The 21,090-nt window shown below is 33.9% G+C and overlaps 2 protein-coding genes across 4 annotated transcripts; one reads left to right on the forward strand and one right to left on the reverse strand.

Moving 5' to 3' along the window:
* The first annotated feature begins 1,668 nt into the window (after positions 1-1,668).
* On the forward strand, positions 1,669-7,013 carry LOC114292547 (acetate--CoA ligase CCL3). Its single transcript, XM_028236529.2, has 3 exons — positions 1,669-2,003; positions 4,860-5,450; positions 5,928-7,013. Exons 1-3 carry the CDS (start codon positions 1,788-1,790, stop codon positions 6,822-6,824), a joined length of 1,704 nt encoding a protein of 567 aa, XP_028092330.2. The 5' UTR covers positions 1,669-1,787; the 3' UTR covers positions 6,825-7,013.
* Positions 7,014-12,449: 5,436 nt separating this feature from the next.
* On the reverse strand, positions 12,450-17,085 carry LOC114267499 (protein DEHYDRATION-INDUCED 19 homolog 4). 3 transcript variants are annotated; one of them, XM_082881592.1, is made up of 6 exons: positions 16,494-16,848; positions 16,173-16,315; positions 14,692-14,769; positions 14,229-14,482; positions 12,907-12,927; positions 12,638-12,812 (listed from the first exon to the last, which is right to left on the reverse strand). In XM_082881592.1, exons 1-5 carry the CDS (start codon positions 16,558-16,560, stop codon positions 12,918-12,920), a joined length of 552 nt encoding a protein of 183 aa, XP_082737718.1. In that variant the 5' UTR covers positions 16,561-16,848; the 3' UTR covers positions 12,638-12,812; positions 12,907-12,917. The 3 variants fall into 3 exon arrangements, with proteins under 3 accessions (XP_028064332.2, XP_028064333.2, XP_082737718.1); XM_028208531.2 differs by lacking the exon at positions 12,907-12,927 and having other exon boundaries at positions 12,450-12,812; positions 16,494-17,085; XM_028208532.2 differs by lacking the exons at positions 12,907-12,927; positions 14,692-14,769 and having other exon boundaries at positions 12,450-12,812; positions 14,229-14,476; positions 16,494-16,822.
* Between the last annotated feature and the right edge of the window lie 4,005 nt (positions 17,086-21,090).

The raw sequence follows: 21,090 nt of genomic DNA on the forward strand, positions 1-21,090 counted from the left end.
CTTTTAAAAATTCACTAAATATCACAAATATAAAAAAAATACGAGAATTCAGTACATTTTTTTATATTTTTATGTATTTATTAAATTTTTAAAATATTTTTTCACAAATTTTTTACTTTTTAAATACATCTAAGTAAGGTGTATCTAAAAAAGTAAAAAAATATGTTTAAAATTTTAAAAATATTCACTAAAAATAAAAAAATAAAAAAATAAAAAAACTGAATTTTTAAAAAACTTAATTCAAAAAACTCAAAACAAATACACTGATTAATTTTCATATTATTGCTGTCTTTATGACATCAGAAATTAGACGAAGATATCAAGCACGTCAAAAGTCTAGGCATGTCGTTATCAAAAAAAGAAAAAAAAAAAAAGGTCTAGGCATGGATTTCAAATCCTAATTATATCAATTTTGTAAACTTTTTTTATATTAATTTTTTGTTTTTGTTTAGGGATTGTTTGAAAAGTATTAAATTAGCATGTATTTTAATTTTTAATAGTGATTAAGAACACTAATAGTGGCAACTTAAAAAAACCAAAACAAAGGTGAAAACATCCAATTATACAGTGGAGCCTACAAGTTAGAGCTTTTCTAAAGTTTATAATTTAGAGATGTGAAACATTTTTCTTTAATTTTTTATGAAAAAAATTGTAAAATACGAATAAATTGAAATGATTGATAGAAATATAATATGATTTAAATAAAAAATGATATGACTCAATTAAAATAATGATAACTTAAATAAAATAATATGTTAAAATAATACGTACGATTTTGACAAATGCCAAATAAACTCTTAAGCTTATTTTGGCAATTGGGTTAAAGTCAAAAAGTTAGGGGTTGTTTAGGGTGTTTTAAATAAGTGTACTTTTTATCTTTTTTAACTAAGAAACTGAGGAAAAAAATATGGATGTTTGGGTTAACTTTTTGACTTTTTACGGAAAAATATATATTAAAAAATTGTATAAATTATTGTGTAGGAGAAAATTAGAATTGAGAGTTGTGCAGTCATAATTTTTGACTTTTGGTGAATAGTGTTAACTTTTTAACTTTTTGTGTAATTTTTTGACTTTTTAGCTTTTTATGGACTTGCCAAACTTGACCTTAATTTTTTAAATTTTTTTAGATTATCTCTTTACTTTTTTACATATTTAAAAAAATAAAAAAATTAATTTTAATCCACAATTTCCTGCTACCTATGTTGGTGTTTGGGAAGTTACTATTTTAGTAGGTTATTTTAGTTTTTGGCTATTTTAGGGTTCGTTTGGGAAGTGGGTTGACTTTTTAAATTTTTGACTTTTTTAACTATTTTAGCCTAAGGTTAAAAAATCTCATTTGGGAAGAGTTTGACTTTTTTGTAAGAAAAAAAATGTAATGATTATAGGTTAGATGTAATGTTTTATTTTTTGTGGCTAAAAAACCTATTTTGTTTTTGTGACTATTTTAGCCAAAAAAAGCCCAAGGTTTGGCTTCCCAAATGAAGCCTTAATACGCTAAAATTTTTATGTTTAAGAAAATAGTTTAAAAAAAATTTGTAATTAGATATGTTATTTGTGAAAGAAAAATAAAATGATTATAAATTTGATTTGATATTTGATTTTATTAATTATTTTAACATATTTTATTTATTTATTTATTTATTTATTTTTGTGAATTTTAACTAAATAGAGGCTAAAATCGATTTGCCAAACACCCCCTATAAAAACGTCCCCTCCGGAACAGAACAGACGTGAGATCACGGCCAAACACTGCCATCTAGAGAGAGAAAAGCTTTGCAGTTGCAGAGATGGTGGAAGGGAGAGACATAGACGATCTGCCGAAGAACGAAGCGAACTACACAGCATTAACACCTCTGTGGTTTCTGGACAGAGCAGCTCTGGTTCATCCCAACCGTAAATCTCTTATCCATGGATCTGTGCACTACACGTGGCTCCAGACCTACCAGCGTTGCCGTCGATTCGCATGCGCTCTTTCTAACCACTCTATCACCTACGGGAAAACGGTAATTTCAATTCTTCATTTCTTAACTCAGTGAGTTTGAATCATCCTGTTTTAGCCACTGTTTGGTTCCTGAGGAAAAAAAAATGTGAAGAGGAAAGGAAAGAGTTATGTAGATTGTGTGTTTCGTGTTGTTTGTTTTTCAATGACAATTTTTTAGCTCGATGAATCGGTTCACTCGAGTGTTCATTTTTGGTCAAAATTGGAAAAATCAAATTATAGATTAGGACTGTTCATTGGCGGTCAAAATTATTGATAAAAAATGATTGGAATCACTAAAAAAGATATATTAGGGGAGGACTAATGAGCTGACTCCTCCACTGATGTGATGGTGTCTATGTTGTTATTTTTTTTTTCAATAATGATACATTTTATTAATTTGGGAGCACTAATAGGCCACTAATGAGGTGGAAATTTTAAAAAAAAAAGAAAAAAAAAAGACTTAAGGCCAAATCATCACATTAATCAATGGAACCCATTCTCTATAACTTGCTCCCAATTTAGAACTTCCAAATATTTTTCTTTTTTTTTTTTAAAGCTGGTTAGAGCTATTAGTGGTCTGATTTTTAGAGCTGCCAATTAGCTCTGATTATTGATAGAGCTATTAGTGGTCTGATTTTTAGAGCTGCCAATTAGCTCTGATTATTGATTAGGACTGGTTTAACATATATTTTTTCAGTCCTGCTAGAGGCCTCGAATGCCTCAAATCATATTTTGTTTTGTTTTTTGTTTTTTTGTTTTTTTTTTTTTTTCTTCTTCTTCTCGTCAAGGGTGGTTGTGGCTAAGCGTGTGCCAAAAAAATATCCAGCACCAACTTAGCACATAAGAGCATCTCCAACGGTGAACCTAATGTTTCACCAAATTTGAGTAAAAAAATGGTCATTTCCTCAATTTGATACTTCATGCTCCAACGGTTCATCAAATCTCGTATCAAATCCTGTGGGTCAACCGGTTGGTCGACCGGTAAGTATAAATATATATATATATATATATATATATTTTTTTTGCAGCTTTAAATGGAGGTGTGGTTTTGTGGTTTACATGGATTTCACTATCAGCACGTAGCATGCGGCTTGCATTCCTGAAGAATTCATGCACAAGATATCTATGCATCCTATATATTGCATAAAACGGGTAATGAAAACATACAAAATAAGGGAACCCGGAAAAAAATTAAAATCAATTCATCCAAAGACTCTTCAGTACCCAATTCATCAATTGTGTTTGCTGGTGAGTGACCGGTTGGTCAACCGGCCGGTCAACCGATAAGATAATTTTTTTTTTTTTTTTTAATCTGTTTGAACCTTTTTTACCGGTTTGAACCTACCTTTTTTTAAAGGAAACCGGTCGACCGGTTGGTTGACCAGTGTATCTCTTTCAACGGTCAGTAACAGTGATTTGGTAAAATCTATATCTTGTTCTCAGTTTGATGCTTTTTTTGCTGAATTCTCATTTTGATATCAATTTGGTGCAACGGTTGGAGCATAAAAAAGAGCCTTTTTCATCAAAATTTAAATCTGATGCCAACTTTGGTTCACCGTTGGAGATGGTCTAAGGTGAGTGAACTGGGTTAGCCCTCGTTTGGAAAGAAAAAGTTTGAGACTTTTTGGTTAAAATAGCTAAAAAAGAGAATTTGAGACTTTTAAGTCTAGGTTAAAATAGTCAAAACAAAATTAAAAAATCAACTCACATCCCAAACGAATCCTTAGATTGGTTGAGTGATAAAATTGACTGATCAGTTAGATTGTTGGTTAAAATTTGTTAATTTTATACAATTTTATACGAGTTCATATTATATTTTTATTTCAAACCAGGAAGACTTGGAAGAAATTTTAATTTAAAATAAAAATATAATATAGACTCATATAAAACTATATAGAATTAACAAATTTTAATCAGCAGTCTAACTGATCAGTCAATTTTATCATCCAACCAATCCAATCCAACTCATTCACCTTATCAAACCACACAGGCTAAGTTGGTGTGGAATGTCTAGTTTTTTAGCACATCCCCTACATATAACCACCTTTGCAAAAAAAATAAATAAATAACAATTTCGAGGCATTCGAGCTTCGAAATTTCGACGCCTCAAGCATTTAGGGATGTCTTTATATAAAAAGAATTAAAACTTTTAGATATACTGCTATTTTAAAAAATCTTAATACTTAAGAGACCAAAAGAAAAAATAAAAATTGCAGATTAGATTGAATGGTGTCAGTAATTTTTTTTTTTTTTTAAATTTATATATATATATATATATAGAAAGGTGACTTTTTTAGCCAAAAAGAGCTGATTTTACAGTTTTTAGATTGTCAAGAGACATGTTTATTAAAACCCACCGACTAACCATTGAAACTAGTTTGTTCTTAATTAAACTCATGATATTCCAATCATAATATGGATATCAAATAGCATTAATATGACACACACAGATGTCTGAGTAAAATGGCTCTTCCATAGGCACTATGATATGATAATATGGATATCTCAATGAACTTAGAAAAAGAAAATAACAAAAGAAGAGAAAAACAGCAAAGCTAAATGTATAGAAGCAGTGGCCTATCCCCCCTGCCCTGCTGCAATATGGATGTCTTTTTTAATGCATATGTGATGTCGAGATGATGGATCAACCATTGTCTTCTTTCTCATTTTCCAACTTCTCGTTTAATTGCAAATAGAGATGATATTGTAAACCCTATAGAATGCATGATCAAATTACCTGAATTCTTCTGAGTATCTCTTCAATGGTAGAAACATGTGAGAAATAGTATTGCCACTATTATAGCATGATTTTCATTTTATTTTCAGTGTAATTGGCATTTTGCAGCTTACTTTCTATACTTCTAACCTATGTTGGCAGGTGGCAGTAGTTGCTCCAAACATCCCAGCCCTCTATGAAGCTCATTTTGGCGTTCCTATGGCTGGAGCTGTTCTAAACACTGTCAACGTTCGTCTAAATGCACCAACCATTTCTTTTCTCTTACAACATTCATCAGCTGCCGTTGTAATGGTGGACCAAGAGTTTTTCCCTTTGGCAGAGGAAGCTTTGAAAATTTGGGCAGACAAAATGAAAAGCAATTTTCAGCCTCCACTTTTGGTTGTCATTGCTGATGAAAGCTGTGATCCAAAGTCACTCAAATATGCTTTAGGAAGAGGGGCAATTGAATATGAGAAGTTCCTCGAAACTGGTGATCCTGAGTTTGCTTGGAAGCCTCCACAGGATGAATGGTATAGCATTGCTTTGGGGTATACTTCTGGCACAACAGCCAGCCCTAAAGGGGTTGTGTTGCACCACCGAGGAGCATATCTCATGTCTTTGAGCGGTGCTCTAATATGGGGGATGACTGAAGGAGCTGTATATCTATGGACTCTTCCCATGTTCCATTGCAATGGTTGGTGTTTCCCTTGGACACTTGCGGCTCTTTGTGGGACAAGCATATGCCTTCGACAGGTAACTCTTGAGCTTTTTAATTGATGATGACCATATAAAAATAATTATGTGTATCCTGCTAATACAACTTCTGATATGCCCCCTTTGATCCTGATCTAGCTAAAAGGGAAAAGAAAAAATTGAATGAAATTGGAAATGGTCCAATCATAGTCTCATAGATTAGATGCAGTCAGATCTAACCCGAGATTTTAATCTGTGTTGCTTGAGTATGTGTGGAAGATACAAAAAATGTTGTGTGGATACAAATGTAAGACGAACCTGTAACCAGGCTTGTGGTAGGTGACAACTTAACCTTAAAAGAATTTGTCTTTTGGACTACAATTACGTTCTAGGTCTGGCAAACTAAGATATAATTTTGTTTCTAACTGTATTTTGAATTATAGAATGACATTTTTCTCTATGCTATAGTTCTTGGTTCATCCTTACCATTACTGACTCCGGACATTGAGCTTGGCCATGCTCATTGCATTTTTGCAGGTCACAGCTAAGGCAGTTTATTCAGCCATAGCCAAATATGGGGTGACCCATTTCTGTGCCGCACCTGTTGTGCTCAACACAATAGTAAATGCTTCACCAGATGATACCATCCTCCCCCTGCCTCATGTTGTCCACGTGATGACGGCCGGTGCTGCCCCACCCCCTTCTGTCCTATCTGCAATGACTGAACGCGGCTTCCGTGTCACCCATACTTATGGCCTCTCAGAAACCTATGGCCCCTCCACCATATGCGCATGGAAGCCCGAATGGGATGCATTGCCCCTGGAAACTCAAGCCCGACTAAATGCCCGCCAAGGCGTCCGATATATTGCCTTGGAGGGTCTTGATGTAGTCAACACCCAAGATATGATGTCGGTTCCTGCCGATGGAACTACTGTTGGAGAGATTGTGATGCGCGGTAACCTAGTGATGAAGGGCTACTTGAAGAATCCTAAAGCAAATGCCGAGACTTTTGCAAATGGTTGGTTTCACTCGGGGGATCTTGGCGTAAAGCACCCAGATGGGTATATAGAGATTAAAGATCGATCAAAGGATATTATCATATCTGGAGGCGAAAACATCAGTAGTGTGGAGATTGAAAATATGCTATACACACATCCGGCAGTTTTGGAGGCATCGGTGGTGGCGAGGCCGGACAAGCGGTGGGGAGAAACACCTTGCGCTTTCGTGACATTGAAGCCAGGATTCGATAAATCCAATGAACAGAAATTGGCAGAAGATATAATGAAGTTCTGTCGCTCAAAGCTGCCGGCATATTGGGTTCCGAAATCAGTCGTGTTTGGACCGTTGCCGAAGACGGCAACTGGTAAGGTACAGAAGCATCTGCTGAGGGCTAAGGCAAAGGAGATGGGATCTGTCAGTGTCAGCAGGTTATAAGGGAGCGGAAAGAGTTTTAAGGTTGGGTCCTGCTACTAAGAATCATACACTAATATGTGACTAATAAGAGGAGGCATCTTCATAATGCTCTGTTAATTCCTTTTTCTGCAACTATATGAGGCCTTCTGTTATTGTCTAAAATGGATTGGATTAATTTAGTGTTACGTATTAAACTTGTCTTTTGGGGCACATAATGAAGCTTTTCTAGTGCATTTTTTTTTTTTTTGATGGCCGAGTGTCTGGGCTAGTTTACACGTACCTCGACTAATTCCAAAATCCACACAAAGTGTCCCTCCAAGTGATCGGGGCAAATATCAGGCAGAGCCTGTAGGTGTGGCCTTAAAAGAGTTGATAGCACCTAGTGTGTTTGACATGATCATTACGTAATCCTACTAGACCTCATTGCAAGAATGTAGGGGGGTTTGCCATGATCATATTTTTTTTTTTGATAACACCTATCATTACGTAATCCTACTAGATCTCATTGCAAGAATGTAGGGGGGTTTGCCATGATCATTACCTAATCCTACTAAACCTCATTGCAAGAATGAATGGGGGTTTGGTTTGGGTTAGTATTAAATTCAAAACAATTGAATGAGTTTGTGATTTTTTGAACTAGAACTACATATTAATTATTCGTTAAAATTGAACCAAATCAACCCGAAGTAACTTGGGTTGATTTTTTGAATTGGTTCCACCTATTATTGAAAATAAATTAATAATTCATTTGAACTTTTATAAATATGCTCATTATTATATAACAAAATTAAAGAAGAAAAAACATGGCCTCAAAAAACATATACATTATTGTAGTTTGAGATTATTAAAGGAGAAAAATGTTCTATCAGAGATTTACATTCATCTGTGCGAATGGGGGAACATAGTATTCAAATGGGTGATATTAAGCATTCCATTTCTCTCCAAACAACATTAGACAACATAAAGTCTTAGTGAACATCATGGATTGATTATTTATCATTATACCCCAGTGTCACAATGGCATTTAATCTTGTTTTCAATAAAAATATATTTGGCAAGTGTAAAAAAATCAAGTTTATTGCTCACTACAAATTATTCAAAAAATGAAAATGAAACAAAATAATTAGGATGTGGTAATCTTGGTACATTAGAACTTTGGACTTCAATACATGAGGTTTGATTGAGTTTGAACTTGCAGGTAGGTTTGCTCTGTATGTTATTTGTTATTTGTGCTCTCAAAAGATGAAGAGATCCCTTGTATTACCCACGGTTGTGCATCTACTTTCTTTTTTCTTTTCTTTTTCTTTTTTTTTTCTTTTTCTCTTTTTGAAAAAAAAAAAAAAAAAAAAAAAAAAAACTAGTTTAGCGAATTGTTATCTCAAAATTCTTTTTGAAATTTTTTTATGCAAACAATCTGCCTTTTTGGAAACATCAAAAAAAATATCTGGAAAAGGAAGGGAAAAAACAAAAATTCAAAAAAAAAAAAAAAAAAAGGAAGGAAGAAAATAAGAAAAGGAAAGAAGAAGAAGAAGAGATAAATGGGGCAGAGATGCAACAGTACGCATAGATGTGGGGATAATTTTATTTTTACTTTTATATAAATACTTAAAAAAATAAATTTGAAAAAGATAGTCAATATAAATATTATACATTAAGTAAAAAAATGTGGGTAGCAATTATGTTTGCATAAATTTACTATAGTTTTAATTTCAAATTATAAAAAAACTTTTTAGTACCAAATAGAATTTTCTTAACAAAAAGGAAAGTTATAAAATCTTGTCACAAATTTTCAAATGTATATTATTAAACATTCTATTCTACTTGTTTGTTTGCTTGTCTTGGGAGTTTTGATCTTTGATCTTTGATCTTTGCTCCACATTGATCATATTGTTTTCTTTATTTTTCTTCTTCTTGCTTGATTTTCGCATGATACTTATTTTATAGTGCATCTTTGAGTGTATTAGTGAAAATATTATACACTTAAAATGTACAAAATTATAATATATAGAAAAAAAAATAATTGTCCAAAAAAACTACTTTAAGAAAAAATAAAAAAATAAAAACAAAAATAAAATTGTTTGAAATAGAAAATGATTTATTTATTTATTAATTAATTTTTAAAAATAAACTTTTAAAGAAAATAAAGAAAGCTATATAAAAAAATACAGAAACCAAACATAAAATATAATACAAAAAATAAATGAATCTAGGATTTTCGTGAAGTGAGACTCACAAATAAATTTTGTAAAATCTTGTTTATCCATATACTTTTTTTGTATGTTTTTTTGTACTTTTAATCCAAAAAATGACATCGAAATAGTTTGCATTTCTTGCATTAGGTTTATTTAATAGCTTTAGCAAACATGGATGTAATAAATTTCATAACACAAAACATAAACAATTGTGAGACAAAGTATCTAAAAAAAAATAAAAGCAACGTTCAATGATGATGTAGAAGCACACTTGACATTTTAAGTGGAGGTATAACCAGATAAATCGCTATAGAAGAGAAAGACAACATTTATTTTTCATTACAACAATTTTATAACTCAATATATAATTTTAAGAGAAAATTAGTCTAAGGTCCCTCTCCCATTTTTAGTAATGGAAGAGATCCATAATATTATTTTTTTATATCTAAGGTCCCTAAACCCCTCACCCATCAATCACAGAGAAATTTGATATATCTCACGCTCTCTATCTCTTTCTCCCGCTACTCCTCTCTCTCTCTCGTCGATCCCAAATACGAGATCACTCCATTCTTGTCCTGATCATACAACTCGAAGGCATCTTTCAGCCCTGCCATACCGCCATCGTCTCTAGCGACTTCGACGGTGTTGCTGCCGCCCTTGCAGAAACTGGTGAACTCTTTGAGACTGATGAAGTCGTTGAGGTCGGTGTCGAGCTCCTCCATCATCCGCTTCACTTCGTCCTTCGATGTGTTGGATTGGAGAGCTTTCATGATTGATACGAGCTCCGTCGTCGAGATCTTGTCATCGCCGTTTGCGTCGAAGTGATTGAACACCTTCTTCACCTCTTTCTTGTCCTACAGGTACATTGATTGCTTTAGGCCTGAGTTAGGGTTAGGATGGGAATGGATTGATATCGACGAAGGAATTGCATGCTATGTTGAAGAGCTTAGGAGAGAAGTGCTCGTGGAGAGATTGTTTGAAGATGATTAAGTCTGTTGAATTTCTCTGAGAAGTCTAGTCTAGAGAAATTTGGATTCCCAGAATTTTTCTAGAGTTGTGGTTATCTTTTTTTCTTTTTTCTTTGAGTTGTTGTTGACTCAAGTGAAATCATAGGTGGCTAGTTTGCAAGTGTTGTATCTGCTTGTTGTCCAGCTTACTCTAGAAGGGTCAAATCAAGTCATTGATGGGTGGAGTTGATACTCTTATTGCCCATGCTACCTCCAGTTAATCATTCGTCTTGTTGTGCATTTATGTTAATACTATCAAAGTGCTGTTGCTTCTATGGCTTTCATGGTGTTACTACAACTGCTTATTTGATGTAGAAGGAAGATGATGATGATGAAGGCTATCAAAGAATTTCTCTGGAGTGGTTAAATTTTCTCTAGATCAAGTAAGAATGAAGTAGAGAAATTTTGAATTCCTCTGGAATGTTTTGAATTTTCTCTGGATCGGTAACAAGCAGAGAAATTTTGAAGCCTTGTGAATGCACTCTACAATAAATTACAGATTTATAGTCCAGAGAAATTCTCAATAATAATGAAGACTTGTGAACCAGAATTTCTTTGTGAAGTCTAGAGAAAATTCGACAAGAGAAATTCTCTGTGAACCAGAGAATTTTTTTGTGAAGTTCAGAGAAAATTCGTCCAGAGAAATTCTTTGGATCAATGTTGAGTGTCCTTTATGCTATAAAATCTTAATATCAGAGGCCTTAAAAAAAAAATCTCCATTTAATGTCTCTCACTCTTCCATATGTCCAATTCTCTATCAGTATTAGAATAAATGCATGAACCAAAAAAATGAAAACATTTGAGAAGACAAAGAGATGTGATTTAAGACCTTTCAATTGTTGAATTCTATTAATTAATAGTTATTAGGTTTCAATGGTTGGACTTTTAGTATTTGTTAGTCATTAAAGCTGAATTCTTTGATTTCATCTATATTCACTTGATAATTTGAGAGTAGACACATGTCAAGCCTTTTCACAAATACTTGACACATTTTTTGAATATTTTTAATGAAATGCACAGTGTAATTTTTTTTTTTTTTTTGTACAATTGCAACATGTTATTTTTTAATAAGAATTTATATTTTCTTTATATATTTTTTTTAATATACAAATTATTTTTTATAGTGGAATTTTTTTTCCGCAATTGAAACCTGTTATTTTTTAATAAGAATTTATATTTGTTTTAGATATTTTTTTAATATAGAAATTATTTTTTTTAGATTTTAATAAAATACACAGTGTAATTTTTTTTTCCTAATTGCAACTTGTTATTTTTTAATAAGAATTTATATTTGTTTTAGATATTTTTTTAATATACAAAATATTTTTTCCCGATTTTAATACAATGCACAGTGTAATTTTATTTTTATTTTTTTTTCCGCAATTGCAACTGTTATTTTTTAATAAGAATTTATATTTGTTTTAAATATTTTTTTAATATACAAATTATTATTTTTTTTTAGATTTTAATGAAATGCAGAGTGTAATTTTTTTTTTTTTTTTTTTTTGCAATTGCAACCTGTTATTTTTTAATAAGAATTTATATTGGTTTTAAATATTTTTTTAATATACAAATTATTTTTTTTAGATTTTAATGAAATGCAAAGTGTAATTTTTTTCTCTTTTTTTCGCAATTGCAACCTGTTATTTTTTAATAAGAATTTATATTTGTTTTAAATATTTTTTAATATACAAATTATTTTTTACAGTGTAATTTTTTTTCTCTTTTTTTTTCATAATTGCAACTTGTTATTTTTTAATAAGAATTTATATTTATTTTAGATATTTATTTAGTATACAATTTTTTTTTAAATTTTTTTTATAAAAATAATTTAACAATCTCATTACTAACCATAATATATAGAAAAAGTTAAAAATGATGCGATAATAGATATGAGAGAAATCAAAAAAGCTTGTGAGTTAAAAAAAGTCAATAAATGTTAAAAGTTTTTTTTTTAAATTAAATAATTAAAAAATTAAGATTGAAATATTGAAACTACCACAAGGTTTGTGAATTAAAAATCTCATTTTTCTTATTCTTATATAATATATACAGATAGATTGGAGTGATCAATGTTTAGCTATTTCCACTGTCAATGTTAACGGTATTCAAAAAATGAAAATAAAACAAAATAAGTACAATTTAATCTTGGTAGGACGTTATAATCTTGATGCATTAGGCATCTAAATACATGAGGTTTGAACTTGTAGGTAGGTTTGCTCTGTATGTTATTTGTGTTCTCAAAGGATCCTTGTATACTCAAATGATTGTGGTTTCAATTTTTTTTTTTTTTTGAAAATACAAAAAACTAGTTTGGCGAATTGTCTACTGAAAATTCTTTTTGAAATTTTTTTATGCAAACAATCCACCTTTTATGAAAAATAAAAGATAAAAAATGTCCACAAAAAAAAGGGGGAAAAAAAAAAAAAGAGGGAGGAGATAAAAGGTGCAGAATTGCAACAGTTTGCATAGATGTGGAAATATATAAAGCAGCACACCAGGCTACATTTATGTTCTTCCATCTTCCAAATATGCACATAAGCTTTACATACATTAGGGAGGATACAATGTTCCTCTTCTGGTCTAACTATTTCCACTGCTGATGTTATCGGCATTCTCTCTCTCTCCTTCCTTCTTAGACTACGGTTTTCAGCAGTGGCATATAATCAGCATATATCAGTTATGAATCTCCCCCAACTCATAAATTGTCATCCAGAAAAGTCGACAGCAACAGCCCCCGGACAAACTCACACTTTCTAGCTTTCTCTTCTTGATCCTTCACCGATAATGGAGATTGTTGGATGCTTTTTCTGTCATGGTAAATTGGTTATAGATAAGCTTAACAAATAAATGCATCTATTATTCATATACAAAAACCAGGTGGATCAAAACAGAATGACACACTCAGCTGAAAATTATCTAAACCTGAAAACAAGATAAAATTACAGACAATCAGTTGGACAGAAAATATTAGCGAAGGATAGATGGGGAAAAAACAAAATTAAAAAAAAAAAGCATAGAGCAAGATCACCTCCTAGCACAAAAACTACTAGGAAAGTTTCTTATACTCGATCTAGGCAATTTGTCTTAACTGGTATTCAAAAATACTTCGGCAACTAAAGTCATTGGTAACTACTCTCAAATAAAAATACCTGAGGTACAACATACCAACTTCTTTTGATTAGCAAAGAACTGGTGGGAAAAACAAAAGAACAGCATAGATCAAGAACACAAAAACTGGTTTGGCAAATGCATCAAGGGAGTTGATTGGAATGGGTTCCACCATGTTGATTTCTGTAGTGAACAACAAAGAGGCAGGATCACCGCCTAGCCTATAAGATATAAGGCCCCCTCACAACTAGTAAAGTTTCTTTTACTTGAGCTAGGCAATGCTTCTGAACTGGTATTCCAAAATACTTCGGCAGCTTTTAAGTGATCGATAACTACTTCTACAACTGTTCACTACACAAATTATGACTGTTTATGGACTAACACGCCATGCACAGAAGGATTAGATTAAACTCGCATAAATTACTATTAGTCTGCTTTTCTTTCAAAAGTTAATGACTCTACTTGAGGACCAAAGTCCAACCAAGGCTTACTTCACAAAGTACTCAATCCAGAACCTCCCTTCGAATTCTGTAAACCTGTCCCAGGGATATTAACATATGTTTATTAAACAGATCATGGGAAATTTAGTGTGGCCTCCCATAAGGTCCTAGGGATATCCAACCAAGTTATCCCAAAGATGTGCCCTTCTAGAGGTAGCATGCGGATTTGGACTTCTTTGACCCAACTGTGGTTGTGTGTTTGTGTCTTGTATTTCTGTCATGATCAAAAGAAAGAGAAAAGATGAAGCTTCTGTGCAGGTAAGTTCAAAGAAGTCTGGCAAGAATATTGTAAACTTGTTCCATGAATGATATTAACATATGCTTATTAAACATGTCATGGGAAATTCAGAATTGAACAGCTGATTACTCCTTTGATATCTACGAGGGAGAAGGGCATCAAAGTCAATATCACTACTACAAAAGATAAAAATATACCCTCATTGCCAGTGATCCAACAAGTTCTATGATCTCAAACCAAAAGCTGAAATGTTCGCATGTCACTAATTATATTCATGACTAACACTTTATTGCAGCAAGTTTTAGTTTTCTCATCAATTTGCTGCACATTGAGAAACATGAACAGAATTAATAAAAAATTAACACCAATTCTCATACCTCTGTGAGGAATCCTTGCTTGAGCTTTCCTTTACTGAGCTTGCTTCCACAGAAGAACGAGGTTTTACACTTGCAAGCTCATCAACCATAGGAAGATTGTACATAAACGAGGACAACAATGGATCGGGCTCTGTATTGGATGACGAAACCAAAAACTGAGACCCCCATTGAAGATTTCCTTCGCGCAGTTCTTTTCTCAATATAGAAAATGTTGAATTAGATCCACATTTGCGAAATCTCCTCTTCCGCTGCACGTAACCTCAAGTCAAGGAAAAGCATAAACTTCATGAAACCATTTACAGAATCCAATGCTTAAAATACCAAAAAAAAAATGCATGTGTAAAGCACTGTACATAAACCAGATTATATAGCCTGAATTTTTTTAGAACATGAAATGCCCTGAGACTAATCTAAGGCGTTGAAAATATGGTTTTCTTTAATCCTACTTGAATAAAAAGGATATCTTTAAAAGACTTCCATGTTGCATGGTAATATGGCCAACCAAATCCATCCCTACTTTTTTTGCACAAACTGGGCATACCTGCATATATTGACATTTCTATTAGCATTAATAGCGGAAACATGCAAGTTCTGTAGCTCAACATGCACAAATCCTTTCCTATTAAATAACAAACATGACAAAAATATATATATATATATATATATATTCTATCCATAAAAAACATCTTACTCAATCCAAAACACCCACATTACTATTTCTCACTAGCAATAACTCTCTCTCTCTCTCTCTCTCTCTCTCTCTCTCTTAATAACTTCTATACAAAAATTTTCCTACTAAGGATTCTTGTTGGAAACTTCTATAAAAAGGAAAATGCTAATATCCGCCCAATGGGTGGTCATTAGTCTCAATACACGTGTAAAAAGTGAAAAGTATATAGAAAGATGTAAAAGTATATGAAAATATGTATAGCTTGCATTGAGGTGAGATTATGACTATTTTTGCATTATACACACCTTAACAACAGTCCATTAGGCAGTTTCTTAGCATGACCATTTATAAAATACCAAACTAATTTACTTTTCCAGAATTTGCACGGTAGAAGCCAAGAGTTCCAACTTTCAGGCTTTCCATTATCCATCAGTGATCAAAATCCTAATGACCCAAGGGCAATACTGATTAATGGGTGCTTAAAAATGCTTCCACAGAAGCATTGAGGACTAACACATAATAAAATTAGAATGTACTAAACTCGCATATAATTATTTTTACCAACAATTGTAACCGTAAATATCTAATCTTTTTCGAGGAACCAAATGTGGTTCTGCATTTTGTAACTGACAATTTTTTGGAGTCATGATCAATCGACAATATCTTTTTACGATGCTTGCATTAAAATGGTCCAGATGCTTCTTTTGTATAGATGTATGCATATGAATGTCTGAAAGATACTCAACAAATTATCAAGTTATGGGTGCTGCCCATTAACCGAAAAAACAGGATGCCAACTTCTCTAATTGAATCTTGCAAAGCAGTATTTTCGAAGGAAACGATTATGTAATTACTTAAATGTCTCTAAAAAAAACCTATACCTTCATTTGGTAATTATGAGGGGACATAACACCCTTGTTAATTCATCTCTTTATCATGGTTTAACGTTTTTTACTTTGCTTATCAAAAAGGATATGATACAATACTTGGCAACAAAATAATAGCTCTTTATAAGTAATTATGCTTCACCAAACAGAGAATACGAACATGTAAACTCATGAAAGAAACTCACAACTAGAAAGAGTAAAACCAAAGTAAATTTTAGAAAATAAAATAAAATAAAACTCAATTTTTCTTCTTCTTTTGACTAAGCCCCAAACAAAAGAACAACATATTTGACCTCAAAATCACTTAAAAAATATGTAAGTGTCAATTCACAGATAAAGTTATTTATTTCCACCAAAATTTAAAAATAAAAAATAAAAAATCATTACCCCATTCTTCGCTGCAACAGCATGATCTTCATCGATATGACAGCAAAGACCGACCATATCAAAATCTTCAGCACAAAACGGACAAAGAAACTCCGATCGCGACTCCTCATCACCATCAATGGCTTCTCTTTCGTTATACAGATCTGCATATCAGATAAACCCAATTTCACACACTGAAAAAATAAAATAAAAAACCCAAGTCCCCCCATTTACAGGTTCCAAGTGTATAAAATTAAAGATATTGCAACTTTTTTAAATTTTTTTTTTTTTTTTACGATTTTCTCGGGAAACAAACGGAAAGTGAGTGGCATTGAAACTGACCAGATCGAGAATGGTAGCGCCTAGAAACAGCAGCAGCGAGACGAGTAATCGACGAATCGGAGTCCATTTTCGATTGCGATTTCGATTCCAAAGAAAGATCGAGAATTTGTTAAATAAACCCACTTAGATTTTGCCTTGAAATACGGAGATTTTTTCAGAGTTGAGACCTGTCTCGTACATACATACACATCTAGGGAGATGGAAGAAAAAGAGGTGTGCCGAAAGTTCGAAGAAATGGAGAGAGAAAGAGAGAGAAACAGTCTGTACCAACCTCCACTGCACCCACGGACACGGTGTTCAGACCATATACACCCGCACCGTGACACAGTGGCAAATGGTTGTTTAATTCTTTATTATTCAACGATGGGATCTTTTGGAACACATAAAAAAAACTAATTTTTTAATTTTTTTTAATTAAAAAAGTCAATTTTTTTTATTTAAAAAAACTCAATTTTTTTGTCAAAAAAGTCATTAATAAAAGAGTTAAAAAGCCAAATTTTTATCAATTTTTCAAAATATTAAAAAATTAACTTTTTTAACTTCTTTCTAAAATGTCCCAATGTTACAATTTAAATTCTGACTCGTTTAAATTGTTAAAATTTATGTATGTCAATCATTTACGTAGTTGTTTGATCGGCCATTTGAGAGGATGTTGTTGACACACTAAACAATAAAAATGATAATTGTAATTGACAAAAGTAATGGTGATTGTTTGAATAGTCATCCAACCACGTTCACATCATTCAAGCAAAATCAGGCTACTTCTATTTCAATCGACTAAGCTTTTTTTCTTATTTATTAGGCTTATGGACATGAATAATATGAAAATGTATCTTTTTCACTGCTTAAACTATAAAAATAAATAGGTAGGTTCCTTAAATTATTAAGAAATATCATTTTATTTGTTAAATTATAAAATTATACAAATGTACTTTCAAAATTATTGATGTGTTTCATTTTAGCCTATTCTAATAAGAGTCTAATTGGTACGTTATTTTTATATTTAGGGGGTTTATTTGTATTTTTTTTTATAATTTAGTGAGTAAAAAGATATTTTTCGATAGTTTTGAAAATTTATTTATAAGTTTTTATAATTTAAAGGATTAAAGTGATATTTTTTTAATAATTTAAGAATCTCCACGGAAATAACCTTTATTATTATTATTCTTTTAATTAATTTCACTTTATTTACTTGGGGTTAGACTAAGTACTCAGGACATTTTTTTTTAGTAATAGAAAAAATAGTTATATTAACATTGTACGAGTACGAAATAATCTTCTCGTATAATTCTGTTGATTAAGTTTGTACTCCTCCAAATGTCGTCACTTTACTACCTAAAAACACAAACGTGAGCTAGCCGGCGGGTGTAGGCTAGATACCTCTCCGACGCCTAAGTCAGCAAATAGACAATGGACAAAAGCTCTGTGTATTTGAGAGTAGAAATTGTGATACATGTACATAGGTCCTACTATAAGCTTTTATAGATTGTGCCTGGTACAATCCTAGTAGGACTCCAATTCTCTTTATAAGAGTCCTCCTAGGAATCACACTCCCAAAGATAATGCCTATCCTGATAACTCCTTACTCACTACCAACCAAGTGAGAGAACTCAAACCTCTTGCCTCAGCTCGGTAGTACACTCAACCAAGCTAGCCTAGCCTTGCTCTACGCTAGACAGAACCAAGATGGCATTCGACTGAGATAAACTTCAATCCGGTATGTTACAAATATACCCTGGTCCGAGTTGCTGTTTACATCTAGCCAAACTGCTCCAGTCCTTGGATTGATTTCTGTACACCTCAAGACCAAGTTATAAAAGATCTTCGCTCGGCCGCAAGCGCGCCCCTACGAACTGAGGAGTCTACTTAGCTTGGCCTAATACTTAAACCAAATGGACCTAGCTTGGCCCAGTTTATGCATATAAATTACCCTCTCAATTGCCCTTTAATTCCATTTGCAAAGCATAACTGGGATTATTACCTTCAAGCCGTGCTAAGATATCACCCAAAGTGAAATACTTCAGCTAGCCGAGCTAAGAAACCCACTCAGTTTTCCCATCTTTGATATAGCACAGCCCGCTTTCCCATGCTGCTGACACCACGTCCTTACTGGGACACGTGGTTCCCCTTGATTGCCTTTACCGCTGTGACAGTCGTTAATCATAACTCCAAAATTTGAACAGTCCCGTCCATTTTGTCTCGACTATATAGCTTCATTTTTTTGAAAGGCCACTACTGTTCATCTTCCCTTTTGCAAACCCTCGTTTTCCTAAGCTTCCAATCCTCAACCCCTAATCTTCCTACGCTCAAGACTGGGCCTACGCATCTCCTGCTTTCTTTAACACTGTCAGCGTTTGTTTCATTAGATTGGATTCAAATTTCATTCCCAAATCGGTAAGTTCTTCATCCTTGTAACTATTTCTGCTTATTTCTAAGGATGGTGTCTCACTTACCAAATATGTGTTTATAAACACTATGGTCCGAACCAATATTGAGAACCTTGAAACACCATGAGTAAACCTGGAAACACACTGATTGGGACTAAGAACTAGTCTAGAACTGTGCTTTTTTTTATCCAAAATCGTGCTATGACCGAACTAGGCAACTGTTTGCAACCTTTAGGCCTGCACTTGACCGAACTAGAAATGCATTGATCAATAACCGAGCTAAAAACCGTGCGCTAGTCCTGTTTCATGGCCAAACTGGGAATGGTCTGTAACCTAGTTGTAGCCGAGCTAGGCTTATTTTGCTTTGTCTATTTTACTTAGCCCGGTCCATTAACTGGGCATAACACTTGTTATTTTCACTTTGCAAACTTGACTAAGTTGGCCGGGCACATCCTTGCACTTTGTCCCAGGGTGATTTTGCTCAACCGAGCCATCCAAAGTCACTTCAGCGTCGGGGCTAGGCAGCCGTGTTCATTTTAACATAACAATCTTTTAAGTTTAATGGGTAAATATCGATTCTTGGTGAGCTCACCCGGTGCCATAATCGAGTTTCGAAAGGAATACAACATCCCTGACAGCGTACATATCGAGTTAGCCGCACCAGACACCACGCCTGGGGCAAGCCGGGCTTTGTCCCTTTTACCCTTATATCGATTGTAGAAGCCGGGCTTCAGTTCCTTGTACATCCCCTCATCTGCGAATTTCTTAGGCAAACTAGATTGTGTCTTACCCAACTATCCACAAACACTTACAGAATAATAAATGGCATCGTCGAGTTAAACAGCCGGCTCGGCCTCAACCTCAGATTGGCCGAGCTATTTCATCAATACTCGCTCAACCAAAATGATGACGGTTGGGTTTACTACCTTAGAGTAAGAAGAGGTCGAGAAAAAATTATCAAAAACACACCAGACAAAGATTTAAACAAAAATGATTTCCTCTGGGTTTCTGGCCATTTTGAAGATCAGGAAACCTAGATACCGGGCTACAACATAAACTGGAATAAAGGAACAGTTGGTACGAGCATCCCGATTTAATTTCCTTTGCTATTTCAACAACCACCGTGCTAACCATTTGCGTTTTTTTGTTTCTTTTGCAGATTTGAACCAGCTTAAATCAAATTAGGCCTACGTCAATCAAGACGCCCTTAGTGCCGCATTTCGATATCGCCACCGAGATTGAACCGAGCTACTAAATTTCGAACTGACCTATCGGTACAGTGGAAGAAGAAAAACTAAGGTTACTGACTTCCTTCTTGAACCTTCACCTGAACAAGACCCCAACCTGCCCCAAATCAACCTTATACCACTTACTGAAGAGCAAGAGATAATGAAAAAGCGAGCTGTTCATGCCCTCATCACTGACAGGCTACGACCATGAATCAAAAAGCCCAGACCGAGCTGCCTTCATCTGGTCAGGTGCGCGAGACCGTGGTCGCCCTTCCTTCCGCCAGAGCTTCGTCATCTCGCCCCAGTAAGAGGCCCGTACTTCGGCTAACAAATCACCAAGACTAGAGGATGAGGAAGAAACCGAGCAGCTTCAGGCCGCGCTCCCTCAACATTCTCCCGTTGGACACCGTACTACCTCTTCTCCTACTTCAGCGTAGACACCAGCAGTATCCTTTAGGAGCCGAGTTGTGACTACGTCGGATTCTGTATGTGCTGAAAAAGACCACCTTATGGATTTCAATTTAGCTAAGAATGTCTGTCTCCCAGTCGACATGGAGCACCACGCCCATCTGACCGAGCTGAAAGCCATTCAGTCCGCCAACAAATCGCTAATTCTGGTAACCCTGAATTCTAGGTTAGTCTTCTTTCTTTCTTGTCACTCGGTTTGTAAAATTTTTTGGTTATGATGTACAGGCCGTGCAAAAGAACCAAATTGTCCATTAGTGCATGCTGGAATTACGAAAAATGACCAAGGTGACCATTGCAGATGGCAAAGCCAAGGAAGCCGAGCTGAAAGAGCTCCAAACAAATTTGCCAAACTGAGTGTCGACCGCGATCGCTTGGCTGAGCTTGTTAGTACTGTTGAGGAGGAAAAACAAAAAGCTCTGGTTGAGCAGAAGGACCGCTACCTTCGGGAGCTTGTTAAATTAGAGAAGAAGAAAGATGGCGAGATAAAGGCTCTTCGAAAACAAATGGAAGATG

This window comes from Camellia sinensis, chromosome 7 (assembly GCF_055761805.1).
Source record: "Camellia sinensis isolate YWXY chromosome 7, ASM5576180v1, whole genome shotgun sequence".
In the NCBI taxonomy this organism is placed as follows: Eukaryota; Viridiplantae; Streptophyta; class Magnoliopsida; order Ericales; family Theaceae; genus Camellia; species Camellia sinensis.

Excerpts from the sequence above, each read along its gene's own strand:
- LOC114292547 (XM_028236529.2), top strand. The coding sequence starts at position 1,788 with ATGGTGGAAGGGAGAGACATAGACGATCTGCCGAAGAACGAAGCGAAC. Across the intron at positions 2,004-4,859 it reads CTATCACCTACGGGAAAACG|GTGGCAGTAGTTGCTCCAAA; the intron begins GTAATTTCAATT and ends CTATGTTGGCAG. Across the intron at positions 5,451-5,927 it reads CAAGCATATGCCTTCGACAG|GTCACAGCTAAGGCAGTTTA; the intron begins GTAACTCTTGAG and ends GCATTTTTGCAG.
- LOC114267499 (XM_028208531.2), bottom strand. The coding sequence starts at position 16,560 with ATGGACTCCGATTCGTCGATTACTCGTCTCGCTGCTGCTGTTTCTAGG. Across the intron at positions 14,770-16,172 it reads CTGTTGCAGCGAAGAATGGG|GTATGCCCAGTTTGTGCAAA; the intron begins GTAATGATTTTT and ends CAATATATGCAG. Across the intron at positions 14,483-14,691 it reads AACATGGAAGTCTTTTAAAG|GTGCAGCGGAAGAGGAGATT; the intron begins ATATCCTTTTTA and ends ACTTGAGGTTAC.